Consider the following 17973-nt stretch of genomic DNA (forward strand, 5'->3'; position numbering starts at 1 on the left):
GAGAGCTGTCCTGCTGGCTGGGCTGCCTGGACTGGTGAACCACTTGCTAGATGTGATGGCAAAGCAAAACAGTAGCTTGCCATTTATCTCCTGGCACCTTGCCTAATCCTTTTCTTATGCAATATGGCTTGCATTTATTTCTAAGTGATGTCCACAGGCTCTTCCCAAGCTGGGAGTAGCTAAGGCCCTTGTTCTCCAGAGCTTTGATTACGCCATGGTTCACTCAACACCCAAGAGCTCAGGTTTTCTTACTGAAGAAATCAAGTCCTGGAGCAGAGATGGGGCAGTGTATATATTAGTTCTTGCTCTAAAATGCAGCCAGGATGTGGCTTGGTGCATTTTGGACCTGGGAGCTGGGAAATGATCCTGGGCCATCCAGTCTAGATGTAACCACAGGCACCTCTGAAGGAGTGTTCCTGATGTAAACTCCTGTATGGACTTGCACCCTGTTATTCTTAGTTATGTCCTTGAGGATCATCCAATATTTCCCCTTCTCCCTTACGATCCACACACTCTGGACAACCGTTGGTAGTTGTTTTATTGTCCTCAGGCTACCGGCACCTCATTACTCCTTGCAAGCCAAAGCTAATGCCAGGAGTGAACAAAAAGCACATTCTCTTCTGAAATGGCTGTGTTTGCAACACTTCCCTCTAATGAGCACCCTCTCTGCACCCGCATCCCGCCCCTTTCACCTCACTCCAAGAAAAGATGCCGGGATTAAAAGAAGGGTGAAAAAATGTTTTCCCCACAAATTGTAGGGTTCTACCATTGCTCCAACACTTACGAAACCTCAGGGTCTTTTTAAAGCAGTGGAGATCAGAGGTAGAAAACCAGAGTTCAGGCCTGGCACTGGGAACAGATGCCCGCAGCCTCACACAACTTTCCGACCCTTCTAGACCAGCACAGATTTCCCAGCAGGATCTCAGCTGAGCCATGAAACCAGGTCCCTCTTGCCCTTAAATGTAAGGTTTCACAGGACAAAAGTTTCCCTTTATAGGAGCCTTTATAGGTTTCACGGGAGCGCTCACCTTTCCTTGCAAGAGCCACCGTGTCATAGACATGCTTCTCCATATCTACATGCATGCACTATCATCTGCTTCAAAACTACCCTCAACAGGCTTTCTGAAGGCCAGCAACAAGGAGGAACCATGACTTACCCCAGCCAAATAACGTGAATCCCCAAAGATACTTCTTCTCTGAGAAAAATGCCATGAAGATGAGGCTGTGGAGATAGAGCCCTTCTACCAGAATCCAGTAGTAATTGGTTGCCAGGAAGTAGAGGAAGAAGGTGACCGCTACTTTACAGCCCACCTGCAACAACCAAAAGGAAGACAGGGTTATGGTAGAAAGATGATGTGAAATTCTTGTCCCATCTAACAAGCCCAAGAAGATCTCAAAAACAAGATGGAGAAGTGGAAAAAAATGGGAAAACTCTTCTGAAGGGCTTTTATATATGGGAAAAAATAGTTTGAGCATAGAAGCAATTCTCAATTCAGCACAAAGTTGTCCCTAGCCTGACATCATGTCTCCAACAGCAGGTGATTGTGGAGGTTGAGGAGGACCTTGACTGCGGCATAACAATTCCCTGTGCTTCTAGCAGAGCAGCAATGAAAATTACCCTGTTCCAACATTTTTCATCCCAAATAGAAAAAAAAAAGCTTCAAAATGAGGGTGTCATGTGGGCTTGATTGGTACAAAATCGATACAAAATGCCATATCCTGTCAATGTGGGATGGATCCTGCAAGTGCAGACTCTGGGCAGACCCAATTTAATAGAAACTAAATTGTCAAATACATCCTACAGCAGCAGAACGTCTCTGTGTAGCCCCTTACCTTAGAGAAATATAAAATTAACACTGTAGACCTTAAAGCAACACGTATAAAATGTCAGTGATATTCGCCTTGTAAATTAAAATGTTTATTCTGTCCAGCCTTTATGCTAATTCTTCACCAATCAAAATAAATATACATATGTTATACACACCTATTATATACACAGTGGTATATATATAATGTATGCATATATATATTATATACACACACACACATATATTCTTCTATGGACCTAGAAGAGAGACAAAATAGAAAGAAGATGGTTTTAAAAAATCTCATCACTTCTATGCTCACAAAAATCACTGCCTACCCACAGACATGGAGTGAGAGGCAATAATTGCAAAGCTGCCACTTCACTTGGAAACAAAATACATTAATTGTCGCCTTCATTGCTCATTTGCCCTTCAACTCAGCAGAATGGGAAATGCTGTTTAATTGCTAATATTCAAAGAATGCCGTATATTATCCCTTTTATTGCTTATAATATGTCCAGCCCAAAGAAAAACAACAATAAAAAAACCCAACAATGCAGTAAAACATTTTGCGCTTTTTTCAAAAAGAAGTGTTTTGGAGCATACTGAGTGCTCCAAACAAAGGCCTGCCAAAATATTGAAATGGGTCTCTGAAACAGGAGGGGAACATGATAGCAGAGTTGTATTTGGAGGACTTGGACACACAGTAAGAATTTTTGCATATGCTGACTTAATGTTAAGGTATGATCCTTCTCATTTATTACCTGAAATAACCTTTGGGGATGCCACGAAGCAGAACTTAACTGGCCAAGAGGTGAGAAAAGGTGTCTACATAGTAGAAAGTGAGCCAAGTTGTCCAGAGTGGGGTCCTAAACTGATGTGAACTGGTACAGCACATCTAAAATTTTCAGGGTAGAGGTGTTCCCTCCTTCTCCATGAATACATCATCCAATAATATGCGGATGACAAGTCATCATATCTGTGATCCTCCATTGGAAAACTGTGATCAAACCTCTTGTCATTACAAGAGGGGCAGATTGCTTCAGCAGGTGGGGATGGCTCTGAGTCTGGGCTCCATTCCCACAAACACACGGACAATGTGTCTCCATCTGAGCTCTCCATGCAGTGAAGCTGATCATGGCGATGAAGATGATCATTCTGGAGTCAAGCTCGCCTGATCTTACTCCAGTTGTTGCTTTAGGATATGGAGAGTCCTGTCACTGACTCCTCTGTATTGACTAGATCTCTGCTGAGCGCCGAGGGAACCTGAAATGTCTGCCTTAAAGACATCTACTTTCGTTCAGATGAGTCCTGTCCTTTCTGTTTTTGACACAAATTCCTCCACTGTCCCTCCTAAAATGACTTTCACCAGAGATGAGGGATCAAAAACAGTCTGAGCAATCAGCCCTGCGAGATATCTACTGCTGGCCTCCTTCACAAGCTGCCTCTGCTCCAGCTCTGGAGCCAGGACCAAGTGTCTTCCAAGCAATGGCAAGCCAAGGCTTTGCTGTGTCTGGAGCAGCAGCCTGATGGCACTGATGTTGTAGCACAGTAACACCTCCATGGTTCGTTCGGAGAGGAATTCGAGTTGGAAAAAACGACAATTACACACTGAGGTGGGAAAAGTACAACTTGTGAAATGTGAGCACTGATGTGCCTTGCACAGGGATAACCAGTAGTGTTTGCAGAGCCACCAGCTTTATGGAGCACCAGAAGAGTTGTTTAAAATGCCAGCTATAGGTGCAATCCAAAACCTCAGCCGTGTCTTTGCCTTTGATTGCTGCAGGGAAAGATTCTTCCTGTGCATTTCCTCTGGGCCAGTGAATTGAGGGGGACTGGGAAGGGATGGGTAGAAGTAGAGGAGGGCAAAGAAAGGGGCAGAGTGTTGGAGTCCCTCCATAGGGCAGAAAGTACCCACCAAAGAGCTAAAATGATGGACCAAAGGGATGGACAGAAGAGCCCTGGAGGGATGGAGAGCTCTGGCCATACTCACAAATTGCGACTTGTCTGCTGGAGGTGCTTCTGTAATGGACTTCAGGTCTTCTTCTGAGATCCGCTCCATCTCCTCCAGCGCTGATCCGGAGTACAAGACCGCGTCCTTCACAAAGATGCTCATAGCTCTCAGCATGAAGGAAACAAAGAGGTGCATGTGGATGTAGTTTCTAGTGCAGTGCAAACGCCTGGAAGGGACAAAGATTGGAAAGGATGAGACTGCCTGTGGGACAGATTCAGGGTCACCTCTGGCCCCTAGGAGCCCCAGCTTCTCTCGGGGACACTGTCACCATGAGGAAGCCGTGCGGAGAGGAAGCCCGTGAGATTGGCAAGTGAATTAATGCCTGCCCCGGGGTGAGCAGTGAGCATGCAGTGCACACATGAGGAACACACGTGTGGTCTGACGTGCATGTGTGGTGAGCCACCATCACCCGTGCACATGCTTGTGAGCATTGCATGTAGGGCGAGCATCTCCCCAGTGACAAACACATCCCGCTTGCAGAGACAGAACTACACACTTCTTCGCACTTTGGGCAGAGGAATCCAACTATACAGCCTAGAGAACTGGTGGCGTCCAAAAAACCCACTGCTTCAGGTATGATAAATGGCTTGCCTTTGTACCCTCTGCAGATTTCAGCCTGGGGTTGGCAATTGCAGCATGCTGGGCTGTTTTATCTCTTTTCCATCAGATAATATCCCCTGCTTGCTCATACTGAGCACCTGCTGGCCTCCACCCCAGCAATAGCTGCGTTGCAGGTAATATGACCCCACCAATGACGATTGTAAAGCGCTTTAAGATCCTTTTCGGGGAAAAGATGGATGGTAACGTGTATGAACTACACCCACATCTACGAGGTGTGATTTAGGAACAGTGATCCATTTGCCTTTGGAGAGAAGGAATTAACTGGCCTGCCAGGGTCCCTTTCTGCTCGCTTCTGCTGTGACTCTGCAATCTGGTTACCCAAGCATGAACCAAAAAATGAGCCAGTTCTTGGATTTACACCCTTTAAAATCACTAGCTCCAATAATGGAGATAAAAACACATGCACAAAAGAGAAACATGCTTTTTTTGGCTTCTTTGGATGAGCTTGTCACGGTAATAATAGTTGTTTCCTGTTCTATTGCAGTACAAACTGTGCCAAATGGAGCCGCTGAGGTATAAATCAAGATGGGCTTCGTTCCCTGCACGTGAAACGCAGTCAGTGAATCTCTGGCTCGTGCATTACCTGGAACGAGGTCTGGACCAGGCTCTGCGGTTTTTGCAATGTGCTCTGACTACACGAAGAAAGAGCAGGTCTCCCCCCAAAATGGACAGAACTCTTTCTGAAGCCTTTTTATTTTCGGTGAAGAATAAGTGAGGCACATGGAGTTGTACCTGCACGTTCTGGAGCTCGGCCACATACATGTCACAGGTCCAGGGGCTGAGATGCCCTGCTAGCTATGATAACCAACCCGGCCTCCTTCTGCTTGACGCAGAGAGGACTGAGAGCTTTTATAGCACCAGCGGCTACACATTTTATTCCCAGTGGTATGTGTCTGGGGCTTAGCCTGAGTGTGCATGGTGGGAGCTGCTGAGCTCATTTGCAGACACCACGTGGCTCTTTGCTGCATGGAGAATTTATCTCCACAGCTGTTGTCTGGGTCCTGCTGTTTGCTAGGAAATGTGGCTTCTTGCATCTGAAGGGATTATCGCGCTGGACTCTGGAGACCTGGGGTTAATGCCCTGCTCTATCATGGTGGTTCCCCAAACGTCTAACAGAGAACGACGCCATCCCCTCCCGCGGTCACACTGCAGCAGGGAGGTGTGACAGCCAGGGATGTGGGATGGATAATGCAGGTTCATAATGTCATTTAGGGGCCCACATGCCTTGGAGGGGTGGTGGAGAAAGAGGGCAGGAAACCCTTGAGTAGGGAGGGCCAGTGGTGACTTCTGACTCCTGAGGTTGCAGCAAGAGCATGGGGAGATCAGATGAGTCATTCCAGCACTTTGGCTCCTTGCTCCTCCACGATTATTCAGGGTTAGAGTAGAACAACAGGGAGGGACAGAAAAATCTGAATAGAAGAAGGTGACACAAATTTTGGGAGGTACCTCTCTTTCCATTCACTATACAGAGGTTCTAGAAAACTCCATTGCCACTGTGGGGCAGAAGTTCAAACATTCCCCCCCATCATCACCCAAGGACTTCTAAGTGGCACTAACACAGCCCAAAGCACAAACACCACCCTTTGTGGTTTGCTGAAGAAGCACATGCCACCCCAGTTCCATCCTTTAGGAAAGCCCAAGGCTTTTCCGTTCCAGCGACTACTCGCTTAGGTAAAAACAGAGCCGCCTACCTGAAGTATCCCAGGATAAGGACAGCAACTGTGAGGGATCCCAGGGAGATGGAGTATCCAACAGTATAAATCAAATAGAGGCGATCAAAGACCTCCTGCAGTACAAACGATGGAAAAAATAGCGCCACATTAGAACGCATCCTACGGCATCGTCGCACAACCACGGCAGCAGCATATTGATTGGGGTTTTCCTTTCTACGGGGATGTAAAGCTCTGGGCCCAGGAACCCTTAAGTTATCACACCAAATGTCATCTCTTCAACATAAAAACAGCCTGGAAAGTGGCATTCCTCTTTCTTAACGACCTAGGGGACCTGGGACTTTTGCAAGGGAATAGGAGTTGGGTAAATCCCATAGCCCCTGAGTTTTGCAGCATTTTTCATCCCAAAGGAACCCAAAGCGCTTTACAAACTCTCAGCCAATCATTCAGCAGTTTTTGCTCAAGCAAAATGCCCACTGACCTGGGATTTTTGCTGTGACTGTACAATTTGGCAGTTAGATTATGCCATACTATTGCTTGACTGATGTCTAGACTGGGGAGTGCCAACCCACCATAAAAAAACACGGGGACAACATATTTTGGCTAAGGGATGTGTGAAGAAATCACCTATTTTTATTTTCCTTTTTTAAAATCAAAAGTACCCTGTGACTGCGTTTATTTGATCCAGACACAACTTTAGCTTGCCAAAGTCCCATTGGAAAAGGTCCTGTCACCAGAGAGCACTTAGTCATTAATCCCACAAAAAGTCTTGGTTCTCTTGGCCCTCTACATTTTATAAGCTTGGGTTAGAAACTCTGAGACTTCCTTTAAATATTGAGATGCTTTTCTTCATCCTGGAGCTGGGGGAATGGGGCTTAATTCAGGGTTTACCAAATATTTGCTCAAAAAGGGTTAAAACATCTGCCATCATTCCAGCTTGTATGCCTTTCATCATCTGATTTTAGAAATAAACTCTGCAGAAACCAACCAATTCAGCATCTTTCTCCTCCTTCCCTCCTCCTCCTGTTTTCCTCTCCTCACCCGCTGAGTTTCAATAACATTAGTAACGCTGGGCTCTGAATGACAGTTCTGATTTTGATTTGAGGCTAGAAATGCCATTCTGGAATGCGAAACCTCAGCCCTATTACATCAGAATCCCCAGATATGTGAATGTTTCCTTGCGGTTTTCATTGGTAGAGTGGTGTGCTCGCCAATATTAATCTAGTGTGTGTATTTATATATATATACATATATATATATATATGTATGCATATATGTATATCTGTGGGGGAAGTAGGGACTGAAGAGGCGATGTGAGCAGATTGCAGAGCTTTAGGGGAAATAAAGAAAAAAAAACCTATTCCCTTCAAGGCCCAATGCAGCTTTTTCACAGCCAAGCTGGGATCCTCTTTGAATTGAAAAACATTTGCCTCCATGGCAAAAGTTATGTATATATATAAATGAAAATAAAAGCAGCAACAACAAAAAAACTACTCCACACTTGGGATTCTTGATAAATCGTCAATTCTGAAGCATTACTATGCCAAGATGAACAAAAGCATTCCTGAGTCCCATTCAGAATTTTAACCGGAAAGATCCACGTTCCTATTAGACAACGACACCATTGTAGCAGCAACGGTCTTGGGAAGAGCCTGCTGATTGGCTGGCAGGACATTTTAGGAGGCTGTGGTTAATTCCTCTGATTAACCGCAGGGCCCCTTTTTGAAAGGATATTGAGTCAGAACTGCCAAGACATACACATACACACATGCATGCATGCACGCTGGTGTGCCGACTTGCAAATAGAGGTGCTGCAAATCCTTCAATGGAGATTCCTCCGGGAAGGTGTTTTCTTGGAGGGGGTGTAAAGGTCCTCGGGGAAACCCTCAGGAGCCAAAGGATGAGGATCCCCAAGCAGCGGCATGAGGCGGCCTTTGAAAGGGCACCTCACACTTGCTGGTTCCCAGTGGTGTTTGTACTTGGGGATCGTAAGATTTGGAATTACCAAGGGGAAAAAAGACTCGAAGGGCAATTCCAGATCTCGCACATCTCCTAGTCCAGGGGAGGTCCCAGGCCTGTGGAAACCACAGTGCTGAATCAGGAAAGGTCCTCCAGGTAACAAAACATTAAGTCCTCTGCCAGCTGAAACAACCACCTCCATGGCCTAAGAAGCCCTTTTTCGGAGATGAGTTGGAGGGCAGTTTAAATAATTCATAGAAAACTGCACAGGTCATATATGGCTGAAGCATAGGCATGACCTGGCCTCTGGAGTACCAGGACAGTGCATTGCCCACCAGACCATCTGCTACAGAAGAACCTCTACCTGATGTTTGTTATAACCCCACCACGAACACGTGCTGATGGATGCATGATTTTTTTCTCTGAAGTTATACCCTCAGACATCTCAGAGAGCTCTGAGCATAAATACAACCTACATTTAGGTGATAGGATGTGGCCTTGAGGACTTCTGTCTTTGTGAGTCTTAATCTGTGTTTTTATCTAACACACAGATGCCTAGTTCCAAGCTCGTCTGCTTGATTCCCTTGACTGGAAGGCAGTCAGGATGTAACTCTTCTGGATGCTTCTCTTGGACTGAGATAAATCATGCTGTGAAGATGTCTGCTTCTTTCCAGTGCCAAAGAGAAGATGGGGATGACTGTCACAGACTGAGACATTTGTTTTCCAGATATCTGGAAGCAAACCCCATTCTGAGTATCGTTACGATGTGCTTGTAGGACTGGTGAAAAGCGGTGGCTTGGAGCTGGCCTCCCACCAGAGCTGCTCTGATCCCAGTTCCCTTCACGGTGTCACATCCTTGTTACCAGGCCTTCCTTCTACTCACAAGGATGGTCAAGAGGAGACCATTAGGTGCACCCAGGCCACAGGGGATATACGGGAGTCTCACACCCTACTTAAGAGGCCTTGCATGTCTGATGAGAATGCTCCGAAGGCCGATCAGATCATCCCTGGTCCAACATACCCAGAAACTAACGTTTTAAGAAGTGGAAAAGGGATCTCAACATGGGGTCATTTTACTGGATGCTCCATTTAAATGTTTAATCCACGGAAAAATGTGAATATCCCATGCGCTCTCCTGCCTCATCCCAAAATATTTTAACCCCCAGACTCTGGGTGTACGCAAAAGTTTTGGTCCTGGTTTTGGATCCTGGAGACATATGGGGGGGAAGAGCTCCAAGGATGGAGACACAACTCTGCCTGTGGCATTACAATGGCAAAAGTCTCCAACAATTGCATCATGAAACTGAAATGGATCCATTGGGCTTCTGAGGGGTTGGCAGGCAATGCCGATGGGTAAGGTTAGCAGTGCATGATGATAGCAGTGTATGAAAGGCCTTCTAGATCAAGTATCTGCAGAGTTTCTGGAAGCTGCTGATTCAGATGTTGCTAATGACATGTTTGAAATGAGCAGGGGCAGCATTTTGCTGCTCTGAAAGATAAGCAAAGCCAGAAAGCCTCTGGCACTAGCTCTAGTCACTACTTTTCTTTTCTTTTAATGAAAGATGTCACTAAAAACGCTTAATAGCAGGGAGAAGGGTTGTTTTTGAAAGGCACAAAACAGTTGCTGATTTACAAAGGTTAATCTTCCAAACCATTCAGCACTGAGCACTGTTGGGTTGTTCTTTTGCTACGTATCTGCTTTTTTGCTACACAACTCTGTTCCCTTCACTTAAGGAGGCCTTGAGCCAGATTAAAGTGGTTAAAGATGGAGTACAAGGTGGTAGCTCTTATTCTTGCCTAGCCATTCTTGCATTCTCATGGTTAATAAGCATCAGACCTTCTCAGAAGACTCTACGTGTAAACTATTATCAGCAGCACCTTGGTAAAAGATGATTACGGGAAGGTTCTAGACGTTGTAGGCCCGAGATGAGAACTGCGTGACGAAGCTGCTTTCAAGAACGAAGAACACGTCTTGATGAAGCAATTTTTATTCCGGCACGTATATTAAAACATCTGCTGCTGTTTCAAGTTGCAAATGCACAACACTCCGATGGCATTTCATCTGCATCATGCAGCATACTCTGTGTAAACATGTTTTATGCAACAAGTCTGAGGCTATGAAAAGTTGTTGGTTTTTAAGAGGACCCCAGAGAGCTCTAAGAACAAAGTCCAGGCACACAAGATCTTTGGTCTGAACAATGGAGTTTAGATAAAGCAACCCTGGGACATGCTGTGCCTTTCCCATTGTGTTTGGTATGGGATGGGTTCCTGAGGCCTCTCTGATTTCTTTGGGGGCAGTAAAACCACCATGATATAAACAAACAGTAGCGGATGAAGATGGGATTGGTGGGCTGAGGTTAGATCTTTGGATGGTCTAACTCACTAGGCTGGTGGTTTCCAAGCTGGGCTAACCTCCCAAGTTGCTGGCTCCTATTCCTCTTCCCATTGACTTCAGTAGATGTAGGTCACATTTACCCTTAAGCTCGTCCTTGAAAACAGGATGGGTTTGTCCTGCTTTCAAGCAGGATATGCTTGGCATTTAGGCTGTTTTGGGGCAATGGGAATAAAGGAAACTTCTGGTTACTGAACAAAATATACCATTACATCTGCCAACTTCTGAAAGGGTGAATAGAAAAATGACAAGGCTGAAGGTGCTGCTGGCTGTGTGAAACAAAAAGGACACAAAAGTCAAAGTCCTACTGCACTTGATGGAGAGAAATTGCCTAAAAAGCTGCCTGCTAATGCTAGGACCAAATTAAGACTGCCTATAAGTGCCATGTCTTATCCAAAGACTGAGGAGCTCCAGAGACATGCCACATTGCTTCCTATGCCTAAGGGTACTTAAGAAAGTTGCAAGGAGAAAGGCCAATATCGGTGAGACTCAAGGTCCCTTCAGCCCTCTGCCCTATCTTTTACATGTCCAAAAACTCGTGCATAAGGAACAGTGTAGGAACAGGACAAATATACAGTGATGTATACAGAAATGTGTACATATACATATATATATATATACAACTATCCATGCATCATCTAGTAGATACATGGTGGTGCTGAATACACTCTCCTGTCATCAAGCCTGTGGCTCAGTGGCTTAACACATGCAGCAGACATACAGAGAGCTGGTCTTTAACCACACTGCCTGCCTTCGAGGATGAACACTGGCCAATCTATTCCCCTTCCTTCTCTTGTCCTCCCTTCTTGCTAAATGCTGGATGGAAAATTAACAAAATAGGGCTACCTGGTCAGGGGTGGGAAGCCACAGGTCCCTCAGTCAATCTGCTTAGAGGATGGAAGACTTTCTGGGACAGCCAGAGCACAGCTGGAGATGGGGGCTGCCCATGCAAGTCTCCTGGGGAAGGAGTGCGAGAAGGAACCTTTCTGTAGTCTCTGTTGCACCCATGTCTCTTAAAAGCAGAATACGAGAATTCATGGAAGCAGCCAATGGTGTGGTGGTTGTTTTTAGTCCCAAATGCATATATATATCTTCCCTTTGGTGGAAGTTTCATAGACAACTTTCCATGAAACTCCTCCTTCCCTTCTACTAACTGGTTGCCCTCTCTGGACCTGCTGTGTCCAGGAGATGGCTGTTCATGGTGGGATTAATGCTATGCCTGCAAGGTATTTAGGGAAACACGCTCTGAGAGTTGCTACCATTTACCTGCTTCCCTGGCTAAAGAGGGAACATCAGTCTTCAGGGGTGTCAATCCAGCATCCTTCAGCAGGACTAATTTTTCCTTTAGAAAACGGCCTAAAAGCAATTGCTGACTGTGCAGTTATGAGCTGTTAATTCTCCCAGCTCTGATGGTTTCAGCATACTTTGCTGATTTCAAAAAGCAGTTTCCTTACTTCTCCGCATGAAATACTCCTATTTATATGCTTCAGGAAAAGGTAGCGAAAGACACAGACTTTCTCTGGGGCCATCTGTGTGCTGTTTTGGTCAATCTTATAATTATCCCATGGTGGCTAAAAGGAGAAGACTGCACACCCAAGCAAACACACATGAGCATATATATGTGGGTGTGCGTGCATCCACGTGGGTGTTTATTAAAGCGTGTGTATCTGTATGCATAAATATAGCTATTTATAGACATAGGCCTATCTGTAGAGATAGCAATATAGGGATATACATATATATATATGTATATATATATACGTATAAAATCACAGACAAACTTTTTTGTTTAATATTTTCTAATGCATTTAATATTTTTCTAATGCACTTTCTGAAAAGTTTCTCTGGTTACATCCGTTAAGACACTGTCTTACTCAGAATCAGCCCACAACCTCTGTTCAAAATGTTGGTTAAATGCAGCTGCTGTTGGTGACGCAAAGATGTTGTTCCCCAGGGGGGGAAATAATAACAGAAAACAATCTCTCTCTCTAAAGATGACTAGTCTATCTTGCCAAATCCCCTGATTCTGACATCTCTTGACATATTTACTTAGAGAAAAGAAATATCAAAGGGAGGTTTATTAATATTAGTACTTCAGAGCCACTCGTGGGTGCAAAAGACAAGAGGTCTTGATCTTTGAAAGTTGTCACCCAACTGAGAGAAATAAGTTCATTCCTCTTCTCTTTTTTTTCTGCACTGCTTTTCATGCCGCACAGCCCAAGGGACCCGCAGTGGATGTGCATTTGCTCTGTCCCTTGTCACCAAAATGCAGCCACTTCTTCACAGTAAAGCAAGATGACTGCGTGGCAGCATGCAGCATCAGCCTACATGGGGAGGATGGAGAAGGAGAAAGAACCTTGTGCAAATGCAAGGCTGTTAATAATAATGATAATAATTAATAATACATGATGCTGAAAAGCATTTGATTGTCAAAATACACTGTTCCAAGGTTGGCGGAAACTACTGTTTGTTTTGTTTTGTTTTTCTAGTGTTCTTTGCATTGGGCAGTCATTGCTTAAGCAATACCAAGTAGCCCATTTAAACTAATCAAATATGGATTTGTTTTTCATATAACTAAGTATCATTACATTCACCGTTGTATAGCCAGAGCAAAAAAAAAAATGTGGTAGAACATGACTAGGGCATGTCTACAGAAAGATTAGGGTGATGAACTCCAGGTAGAGATGAGAACCGAAATCCAATCTCCTATGCTATGACACCTAATCCAGTGGTCCGCTCCTGAGGAACACTGCCCAAGTTCACCCGGGAATTAACCACCTCTGCACTCAGTGGACACACAAACACATAGACACACACAAAATCCAGGTTAATGGACTTTGCTTTCAGCCTTCCTTGACAGACTGGGGGACAGAAGGTCTCTGTTTCTTCCTTGTGCTGGTAATAAATGGACAACCCTCTTGTTACCCTTCCTCTGATGATTTACCTTGACCAAGTCCCGGCTGGGAACATGGAAGGTTTAAAAGAAAGACACTTTTTTTTTTTTTTTTTTTTTTCCCCTAGGAAATGTATGAGAATTGCTCAGAGGGAGAAATCTTCAGCAGATGACTCTCACCATAGGAAGGTGGGACAGCAGAAAAGACTTAAAAGAGGTCAAGAAGCTGATGTCACTTAGGAAAGTCCTCTTGGCAAAAGACACTGAATAACTCCATGACCTATTCCAGAAGCCTTCCAGAAACCTCTGAGAATAAAGGGGTTCTTTCACCCCGTGTACTTGTTCTAAAAGTGAGCTTCTTGCACCTTGAGATAACACTGGAATAGCTGGAACTGTGCCCAAGCCCTGTAACTGTGTCTGCCCCCTGAGAAGAGGGTAATTGCAGGTGCCCAAACAACCTCTTTCCTCACTAAACCACCTCATTCAAATGTTGCTTCAGCATTGAATGGGGGAAAACAAAAAAGAAACCCCCAAAAACAACAATTATGCTGTGGCTAGATTTAAAATTAGGAACATTAATCCCGATGGGAATGTGTGTCATCTTGTCATTTTCAAGCCTACTCCCCACTGCAAAGTTTGTGGTTAGATATGTGTCTCCAGCCATCTGGAAATAACCATGACTGTAGATGATCAGTCACTGATGCCATTCCCCAATATTCAAGGAGAACATCTTCCAAATACCATTGAGAAATGAGAAGTTGTTGCTAAATACATTGCAAATATAACAACAAACTTGTGTGGGTGGAAATATCATTCTCTGTGAATTAAGAAAGTCACATCCTCTCAGGTGGCTCTGTTGAGAGCAGAATTGCTTCTGCATTAAGGAGTGATGCACTTGGGAGACATTCAGAAGTGCTACAGTCACCCAGCTGGGCTTGAACCCCACAGAGAGGTAAGAACTTTCTGCCTCACTGTATGCCAGCTACTCCTTTGAAAATAATTTAAATTTATGTAAAGATAAGTCTTATAGATCTAGCATATAGATAGACACTTCTTTTTTTTTTTTTCCCAGAAGCATACCAAACCCTCTCCATTTTCAAGGGCTTGTTAATTCCTTTTCTAAATCTTTAGTGTCTTTACCTTGAGAGCGTAATTACACCAGAACTAATTCAAGATCTGCAGTTGTGTGTTAATTTAACTTGTGTGTTATAAACAGAGGTCTTTGTCATCATCTATCTCCAATGAAAAGGCAGCAAAAAAGCTCTGAGTCTGTAGCTTATACCTTTCAATCCAGATGTTCTGTACTTAATATTTACAGAATTATTTCTACTGGCTTGACAGATGTTTTTGCTCTCTGCTTGTGTATACCCTAGCAGAAACAAATGTGTAGGCTCTGAAATAATTAAAAATAACTTGATAGCAAAATTGCTTACTGATGGGGAAGAGGGAGTATCTATGGTATCAAGCACAATCTTCAACAACTTCTAAGCCCTCCTGAGCTCTTTCCAAATTTCTCCCAGCTCTCTATATAACATGGGGTCATGCAGGCTAGAAGAAGACTTTAGACTTTGAGCACAATTTCCCATTCAGTTAATTCCCTGTGAATATGAAGGTATATCGCTGGCAAGCTTGGATGTGGTTTCCAAAAGGAGGTGGCAAGCTAGAGCTCATCAGGGGCTTAGAATGAGACAGTGTTCCTTGGGCTAGCCCCACATGAGACCAATGCTTCATGGTGCAGACACAAATGCACTGCCTACCCTTTCCCTCGTCTCGTTGGTGAGGAACTTGGCACATTCACTGTAGTTTGCCCAGGTACGGTTGTTTCCTGGGACCAGCTCCCAGCTCCCGTTCAAGTCACACCGGCGATAAGCATGGCCTGCAAGGAGAAGAGAGACAGAGTAGAAATAGGAATGGAGGAGTCAATTGGCCCTATTGGGCCAGACCTGGCAGAAAATGAGAAATCTCTTCCAAGAATGGAACCCATGTCTGTGCCATCAACCCTGGTGCCTCCTGCCTGCTTTGAACAGTTTCCATCTCATTAGCAACCTTATCAAATTTCTGAGAAAATCCAGGGAGTTAACAAGTTGCACTTCAGTTTAGGTCAGGATATTGATCTAAAGATCTAAAAATTAAGGATAGAAGTTTTGCAAAGTCCCAAAGAGCAGAGCCAGTTGCGTAGTTGCAGCTCTTCCTATGAAAATAATCTGTGATCTTTATTAGGCTGCTCTTGCTTTACAGATCTAGTGCATCTGAACATAGATTTTTCTGTGGCTACACTCCTCATCATGATGAAGAAAGAGGAGAAATCATGGTTTCATCTTGGGATTTATCTTGCAGATGATAACATCCATGTTCAGATGTCTATGTGTTGGTACCATTACATGAGTTGTGTGTTGAAAGTCCCAGTTAATGGATATTAAATGAGGCAACAGGTCTAGCTGTCTAGTGCCTATAGAAGGAGCCTTTCTGTAGATATCTACACATAAGAGTTTCAGCCTGATTGCCATCCTAGGTGACTTGACCAGTAAATATTAGTGGGGTGGAGAATCTATGCCTTTTTGAGCTATGGAGGAACAAGGGATGGATCATTTGTTCCTCCTGACCTCTAAAGTGAAATGCATGCAGCATCTCTGCAAGATATCACGCTCAGGGGTTATGTTGGCTTGGCTCACAGTGTTTTACAGAGAAGGCAGAACTGAGTGTGTGAAAACAGAACACACTGAAATGTCATTTCTTTCTTCCTTTTTTTTCCTTTTTTTTTTTTTTTTCTGTAAATGGTGACAGAGCTCTGCTGGGAACATTTGGTCTTAATTCTATGCCTTTTTTTTTTTTTTTTTTTGGTGTCTGGGTTCACAGCTTTGCCTGAGAAAAGATAAAGCTCTAGCTTTGAAAATACACCGAGGAGCACGTGGGCTTCAATTCCTTTCAAAAATATGCACAGACTTTGTGGCACCAGAAGCCAGCCAAGAAATGTACGGCCCGAGGGAAAGTGAGATACAGAGGAATGCACATGTTCTGCTACCAGCACCGTTCTCAGATACTCACCATAGGGGGCTGGACAGAGATCAGAGGTTAGAAGGACAATATTAGTCACAAGCTGATTGAGTAAAGAATATAAATTGGAAGAGCGTGCTGCAATTTCTATTGGTACCCAAAGTTTGTTGTGACACACAAATTGGGGTTTCTAACCATACAAGACCAGGGAGTTGCAAGCTTGCTATCGGTGCCTATAAAGCCTAGTTATGTTCTGGGTGCTGGAGGTGGAATATACATGACTGCTGGGGTAAAAACAGAGTTTTCTTTTCTCTCATCATGTAATACATAGCACAGGACCAGTGAATGGAGCGGGAAGGCCATGAGCAGAGCAAAGTCCATTTATGAGCTGAGGAAAAGTGAAAAAGTTGTCATAAAACAAAAATAATGGCTGCTGCTTTACTTCCTTTTCCCTAACTCTTCACCTGGATTGGACGGGAATCACAATGTGAGGACAAAAAAGGGATGCTAATCAGGAATTTTGATCCTTCTAGACTCTCAGCTCCCTCCTCACTGCAGCTCACAGGCTTTTCTGGCATTCAGGACAGGGCCTTACCTTTGTGATTGAAGTCGTAGATGTACTCTGGACATGGCATGGCCACCACTTTTCCTGGCACACCTTCAGGCCAGCAGACAATCCCATCCCACTCAGGAAGACAAAAGCCATCTGTGGAAGAGACACAAATGCAAAAAGGAGTCACCTGATCTACAAAGGTAAAAACCTGACAGTTAATGCCTCTGCCCCACCGCTATGAGAGGGATCTCCATGAAAAAGCCAATGACTCCATTACTTAAATTAAGAGAGCTGTTCTTGGGCATCATTGAAATTTGTATCTTAATGCATGGCTCTGGACAGCTCTGGTGCTTTTGGAGAAGGTGTAGCTTCTATCAAGTTTTATTTTGAAAAGATATTGTTGAACACAGCGTAACAGTTGAATGCCCTCTGACAGAAGCCAGTGTTTCTGGAAAGGTACTTTCACCTGTGGGAAGGAAGGAACAGAAAAGGAGCAGGAGCAAGAGCAGGAGGACCTGAACAGTGCAGGGCTCCAGACTTGGCAGGCAAGACTATGGACTATAGAGCAACTTCATCTTCATACCCAAGGAGGACTTGACTGGTAGAGCCTAGATGCTGCAACACGAGTTTAAGACTGGGTAAAATGAGGCAAACCATATAACCCTCAAATTTTTGTGTTCTTTCTAATCCTAAGTTCTACTTCTTTTCTGCTACAACTGTGATAGTTCCAGCTCTACTCTTCCCTTTGATGCCATCCTTTGCCAGATGTGAGCCATGTGTTGACTCAAAGCCAAGTCAACAAGCTAGTACAAGCTAGTCGCCTGGATCTGGACAGTTCTCTGTCTGTTGTACCACTTTTCTTGGCCAACCATTACCTCCTACTGCTTCCAAAACTGAGTGATTGGATGTGTTTTAAAGGATTTCCTTTAAATCATCCTTGCTCTCCCTTTTTCTTCATCCATTAAAGCTTAAATACCTCTGAATGAGAAATGCTGTGCTCCCTCACACCCACTCTGTGATGTGTCTTGTGCAAGGAAAAGCCAGAGAGAAAAACTAAGAAAAAATACCTTTC

General features: G+C 44.3%; 1 protein-coding gene across 2 annotated transcripts in view; it reads right to left on the bottom strand.

The window, feature by feature from the left end:
- The window catches only part of PTH1R (parathyroid hormone 1 receptor), a 103015-nt gene that overhangs the window by 14349 nt on the left and 70693 nt on the right, over positions 1-17973 (bottom strand). For both annotated transcript variants that reach the window (XM_088533285.1, XM_088533284.1), the window contains 5 exons: positions 16944-17054; positions 15112-15230; positions 6132-6226; positions 3799-3985; positions 1158-1311 (listed from right to left, as the gene is read on the bottom strand). In XM_088533285.1, coding sequence (XP_088389411.1) covers positions 1158-1311; positions 3799-3985; positions 6132-6226; positions 15112-15230; positions 16944-17054 — 666 coding nt within the window. The remainder of the gene's footprint in view (positions 1-1157; positions 1312-3798; positions 3986-6131; positions 6227-15111; positions 15231-16943; positions 17055-17973) is intronic.

Source organism: Tinamus guttatus, unplaced genomic scaffold (assembly GCF_059628265.1).
Source record: "Tinamus guttatus ecotype Peru unplaced genomic scaffold, ASM5962826v1 Tinamus_guttatus_pri_ptg000490l, whole genome shotgun sequence".
NCBI lineage: Eukaryota > Metazoa > Chordata > Aves > Tinamiformes > Tinamidae > Tinamus > Tinamus guttatus.